Here is a 5926-nt window from a genome sequence, read left to right as displayed (position 1 = left end):
ATAAAGAGAGTATTACAAGTGTTGTTGTGGATGAAATAAACATAATTTGGTTAAGTTTTTTTACTTTACACGAAAAACATAGATTAAGGCTACTAATTCTGATATTAGCAAAATACAAAACACATGACCGACAATATCAACTTTATATGCAAGTACATCACCAAAAGTTGCATAACTGATATAGCACCCAAAAGTTGAATCTAGGGTCACCAAACATCATCTCAAAATGAGACATAGCAGGTATCACAACCATAGCTTGACTCGTTTCCGAATCAGGTTCTGATATAACCGTATCAGACACACTTCACGATAGTTGGATGATGTCACATTGCCCATGTGCAATTCTAGCGTGAAAAGCTTTCAACAGCCATGATCTTTGAACCAATATAAACACCTTGTTATTTATTTTAGTCATAATATTACCCCCATAAAATTAACAAAAACCAAAATAAAGCAAAAAAAAAAAAAAAAACAAAATACACAGCGCACACATGCGTGTGTGTTGATCGATATATGGATAAATAATTGAATGGCTAGCAATCTAGCATATGGATGGTACGCATGTTCCATTTAAAGGTTCCTAAATTGCCACTTCGGAACCGTGATAACTGATAGCAACCATAAGCTTGGTTTGCAGAGTGCATCAAATCTAAAAATGAGCATATATATATATATATACTCGAATACATGAAGATATACTTAATGTACATTACTATTGGATAGACATATAACACCTAAAATATGTGCGATTACAATATCTTGAGGAGGAAAAGACATACATTAATTATTGCACAGAAGCACAAAGAACATTGCCAATTAAATACAGCAGGAACTTGAATCCTACAAAAAGACAAACCTTATGCTGAGATCTAATTCGAAGTGGCTGGTTTTGCATTATCAATTCTAAAACCAACAGTTTGATAATTGATGATATAACAACTTCACTTCTAAAAAAACAGTTGTACCTTGACAAAAAAAAAAAAAAAATACTTTATTGTACTAAGCAGATTAATGGTAGAGCCACTTGTGAGTAAACCAATCTAAATATAATTCATAAAGGAGCTGCATGAGGACACAACATCAAGATTCAGTATCTATATTTAAGTAAGACTACCTAACCTGAAATACAAACTCATAAAGCATCGAGTTAATATCAGGCTTTGAAAGCGATTCCAGAATATCAAGAATAACCTTTATAACCTTTATTTAAACAACAAAAGAGACAAATAATAAGATCAAAGACAATAAAAAAGAGATAAAATTTAGTACAGGTGTAATAAAACATAATAAAAAAAATATCAGTATTACTAAGTAAAAAAAAAAAAAATAGTCAAAGAGCTGAGAAACACAATAAGATTGGAGAGCAACGTCAAATTTATCAGAGTCCTCATCTAGATAAAACTGCAACCGAGTAAAAAAAAAGGAATCCAAAAACTGATCTTGTTCAGGTTTGAAATTTGTTTGAAATTTGCACTCATAATCAAGATACCTGCAACTGAAGGTACCGATTCTTTTGATTCAAAAGCTTCACAAGCTTTAGACATATCAGTTATTGCATCACTCATGTATGGAAGAAGAATATTCGACTCTTCAAGATCAAGAAGCGTGTTATGAACCTGGAAAATTAATATCATAATGGATAACGATATAAGAAAATATATATCTATTGTCAAATAGTGCAACTGAAAGATTCATAAGAACACGTATCAAATAAAATGTACCTTTGATTCAAAAGCTGATATAGTATTATGGATCATTCCAGACACTTCATCAAGAGAGTGACTTGAACTTTTTTTGTCTCCTACCTATTATGAGAAACTTAATGAATAAGGTAGTAGCATAATCGAAAATTAATAATTACTCGTAATAATTTACCTAACATGATAAAAAATAATTTACCTTTGCAAATTTGCCACTTGAAACAGAAACTGCAACCTTCCAGAAGGCTGGTATGTGATGGATAATTACAGCAGTTAATCTTCGTATGTATCTTCCTCGAAGGGCATCGAGTTCTTCGGAACCCGTATCTATTGGTTGTGAATCTACCTTCGACGAACCATTCATAAAACCGAGACTTATCAGATACACCCTGAGGTAATAAATATAAAAAAAATTAGGACATAGGTGATTAGATTTATAAGAAAATATATCCACATAAGAGTGAAAGAAAAAGAAAAAACATAATTGTCACCTATACTATTTGGGCAAGATATACTCACATTCATATATAAGTTATGTTCAAAACCTTTGTTTAAACAATATATGGATATGGATATCTAAGAGCCCGTAGTTAAAAAAAGTCATATAACTTGGTATGTATTTGAGAGTACCACATTTACAAATTTAAGTGTATAGGTACAACTTCAAGAACAACTTCTTACTTTCAACATCCATATCCAAATTTGATCAACTACTTATGCTTGTAATAATTAAAAATCAGCAGCAGTCTATACTGTGATGCACCTAATATTGTGATGCATGCCTTTGTCGATCGGGTAAAATTATACCAATAGGAATTGGACTGAATGTGACCTCAAGTATATTAATCTATAAAGGCTCCCAACATCACTATATTCAAAAATATGTATAATGTACTACTATTGGCATAATTACTTGTATTTGTAAAATTTTAATAGAAAAATGACCTTCTTGGATGAAGTGTTTTCGGTCAGCCCGGACAGGACTTGGGTCAACCTATTACCCAGCCCGCCTGACTCGCCCATTTTGCTACAACACGACATGAAAATATGTAACACAGACCAATACATGATCCTTACCTACCATTGAGTTGAAAGGAAAATCATAAAGTTTATTATTCTATGTGAGATAAACGTGTAGAAGGCCAATACCAAAACGTTCCTAGAGAAAGGCAAGTGCAGTTGACTCATTGATTCTTCCCAGGATACCTCATTGGTCAAATGCAAATTAACATGCCAGTAACTACTGTAGGTTTTGTAATACCTTTTGTTCCAATAAGCCTTACAAACTCACTTTCGCACCAATCTCTAAAGTACCTTGCCTCTGCAAAAAAAAGGCAGCAATTCCTATTCTAGAACAGCTGTCATATGGTAATCATATCCAGATTCAAGTCGTTATACATGTACTTAGATAAATTAATGTATTTTCAAGTCATTATAATTAGACGATCAGCTCCAAAGCGCATAACCAATTACTCCCAAGATTAGTTAATTTTCTATAATAACTTGTAATGAAGAAACTTACACATACTAATTATATGAAACTATTCCGCATTTCCAAGAAACTTACACCTCCTAACTTTCATGGTACAGAGAAGTGATGAAGTTCGAAGGATGAGAATTAACCGAGTCAGATCATGATAAACTTCGTGATGTCAACTCAATGTACGCAACCACCTAATGACACCCACACTTGCATTTGAGATATCACATGTTGTAGTTATATAAGTAGTTGTTTAATACTGGATCCAATACTACTCTCAATTATATCATCATCAACAACTTTGTTCGAAATCATTTTACGATACAAATGCATATGATCATCCGACCCTCTGATTCAGAATTCCTTGCATATCATTCACAACGATCCATAGTTTAACTCCAAATCATGAAAGAAAGTTATTTAGTAATTGAGGTAAAAAGGTACCTTATCGTCACCATATGATTTCTTAACGGAGCCAATTGATCTTCAAAACCTAAAAGTCACATATCAAATGAATAAAAAATTGCTAATACATAAATAAATTAACAACAAATGAAAACCTATTTTTCGATACAATTAGCGAACAAAGTTTAATTATTTTAATTAAACATCACCACAATATGTTCAATCAGGGATTTTGTGCGGGCCAGTTGTATCAGGACTTACCGCACACCATAAAAATGGCCTTTTTAGGTTCAAAGCTTCAACTTCGTCAAAAGATTCAGCGTGAATACAGAGAACGAAATCAACCAACCTTTAAGAACATTAGTTCCTGTTCACACCAATTCCGATTGGCGAAGTGAAATCGAAACAATTAAAAAGGGTTATTTTTTTCTTTAATCAGCATATCTAAAACAAACTAAATAATGAATTCGTAGCCATAAAGCAAACCTTCAAAATAAATCAAGTACATATAATTGGTACTATAAATCAATGATTATCACATTCACTCATATAAATTCTACGAATTAAAAAAATAAACAGCTAACATAATGATTCTGATTATCTCTAATAATAATTATTATAAGCAACAATTTCATACTTGATGATATGAAATTGACCAAATAAATAAATAATCAGGTACAGAATGATAAACAAATCTATATACCAAACAGTTTTTCAAATCGTTGAGACATATACGCTACGAAATTTCAAATTTAATATGAGTGAAATTTCTATTTGGCGCTTAGCTTATTGGAGCTTATGGGAGCTTGAGCTTATTAAAGCTTCAAGTCATAAGCTTCGTTTGGTAGACAAAAAAGTAGAGCTTATGAAAATCATAAGCTACAAGCTAGTAGCTTATGAAATAAAGTAGAGCTTATGGGTGTGTTTGGGTGACGAGCTTGTTGGAGCTTATGGAAGCTTATAGGAGCTTGAGCTTATGATTTTAATAAGCTCCAAGTCATAAGCTTCGTTTGGTAGAGAAAAAAAGTAGAGCTTATGAAAATCATAAGCTCTGAAAAAATAAGCTACTTTTAGTAGCTTATGAAAAAAAGTAGAGCTTATGAACTGAAAAATAAGCTCTAGCTAGTTTACCAAACACTTATAAAAATAATAAGTTCCAGCTACCAGCTTAAAAAATAAGCTCCAGCTCTAGCACTATCTCATAAGCTCCAGCTCCAGCTACCAGCTCCAGCTCCAGCTACTTTCATCCAAACACACTCTATGAACTGAAAAATAAGCTCCAGCTAGTTTATCAAACATTTATAAAAAATAATAAGCTCCAGCTACTAGCTTCAAAAATAAGCTGCTCCTGCTCATAAGCTCCAGCTCCAGTTACTTTCGTCCAAGCACACCCCAAATCGGATTTAGAAAAACAGTTTGATTTTTTCATTAATTTAGCTTTTAATCTGATTAAGATTGGTACTGTTTAGAACGATCAATTTGAGGAATTTTGAAACACAATAGAAATCACAATTGATTGTAATCTATAATATATTCAGAGACGATGATTGACGGATGAAGTCGAGGATTGAAATTACAACCCTATATCAGTTTGGAATAAGGATTCTGGGTTTAAAAAATTGAAGATTGTTCAACATGGTTCTTTTTGAAGAAGAATTTGAGAGAAAATCAGATAGAGGGGTGTTACAGACGATGATTTTTGTACCAATTTTAGAACCAAAAACATCGGATAAAAGCAGAATATCGGCGATTTCAAATATTCTGACTATATTATGTAAAATTGATATCGTTAGGTGGAGAAAATCCTTACGGATTAATTGGTGGTACTGGCGTGCTCTATTACGGCGGCACAAGGCCATAATCGACGGTGCAATGGATCTGGTTTTTTCAATTTTAAAGAGAGAGAGAGACATAGGGTGGGTTATTGTTCTGCGTATTTTTTAGATGGTAGAGATGCCGAATAGTACATGGACACGTGTTTTTAAATGTAATTATCAGAATTAATTTTATTAAAAGAGGGATAAACACGTGAATCATAATTAAGAGGGTGATTAGCAGAGTGTCATGTCAACAATAATCTATGTGCTTTGTAAAAGGTAGAGAAGATTATATTACTTTACTTTTAAGTACTAAATTATATTTAATTTAATTAAGATTTAGACTTATTTTATTAATATATATATATATATATATATATATATATATATATATATATATATATATATATAGTGGTAGGATCAAGAGGGAAGTAACCAATCGGGGGGAAGCGGGGGGAAGCAAAAACTTTTTTTTTTCGTTTTTTGAAAAAACTTTGTTCACGAACATTATAGATGGGATGAAA

The 5926-nt window shown here is 32.2% G+C and overlaps 1 protein-coding gene across 6 annotated transcripts; it reads right to left on the bottom strand.

Moving 5' to 3' along the window:
- Nucleotides 1-770: 770 nt before the first annotated feature.
- On the bottom strand, nt 771-4253 carry LOC139857723 (exocyst complex component SEC5A-like). 6 transcript variants are annotated; one of them, XR_011762648.1, is made up of 7 exons: nt 3625-4253; nt 2850-3543; nt 1900-2089; nt 1722-1805; nt 1490-1616; nt 1120-1200; nt 771-965 (listed from the first exon to the last, which is right to left on the bottom strand). XR_011762648.1 is itself a non-coding variant. In XM_071846550.1 (6 exons), exons 3-6 carry the CDS (start codon nt 2062-2064, stop codon nt 1181-1183), a joined length of 396 nt encoding a protein of 131 aa, XP_071702651.1. In that variant the 5' UTR covers nt 2065-2089; nt 2850-3543; nt 3625-4253; the 3' UTR covers nt 771-1180. The 6 variants fall into 6 exon arrangements, 5 of the variants coding, with proteins under 5 accessions (XP_071702651.1, XP_071702650.1, XP_071702649.1 ...); XM_071846550.1 differs by having other exon boundaries at nt 771-1200; XM_071846548.1 differs by lacking the exons at nt 771-965; nt 1120-1200 and having other exon boundaries at nt 1250-1616; nt 2850-3021; nt 3223-3543.
- Between the last annotated feature and the right edge of the window lie 1673 nt (nt 4254-5926).

This window comes from Rutidosis leptorrhynchoides, chromosome 7 (genome assembly GCF_046630445.1).
Source record: "Rutidosis leptorrhynchoides isolate AG116_Rl617_1_P2 chromosome 7, CSIRO_AGI_Rlap_v1, whole genome shotgun sequence".
NCBI classification, from domain to species: Eukaryota; Viridiplantae; Streptophyta; class Magnoliopsida; order Asterales; family Asteraceae; genus Rutidosis; species Rutidosis leptorrhynchoides.
This window is presented reverse-complemented; position numbering and strand designations above follow the sequence as displayed.

What these genes read in the sequence shown, in the direction of transcription:
- LOC139857723 (XM_071846549.1), bottom strand. Translation starts at nt 2,064, where the DNA reads ATGAATGGTTCGTCGAAGGTAGATTCACAACCAATAGATACGGGTTCC. An exon ending in CAAGTGGCAAATTTGCAAAG is followed by an intron (nt 1,806 to 1,899) that starts GTAAATTATTTT and finishes TTCTCATAATAG; the next exon opens with GTAGGAGACAAAAAAAGTTC. An exon ending in TATCAGCTTTTGAATCAAAG is followed by an intron (nt 1,617 to 1,721) that starts GTACATTTTATT and finishes TTAATTTTCCAG; the next exon opens with GTTCATAACACGCTTCTTGA.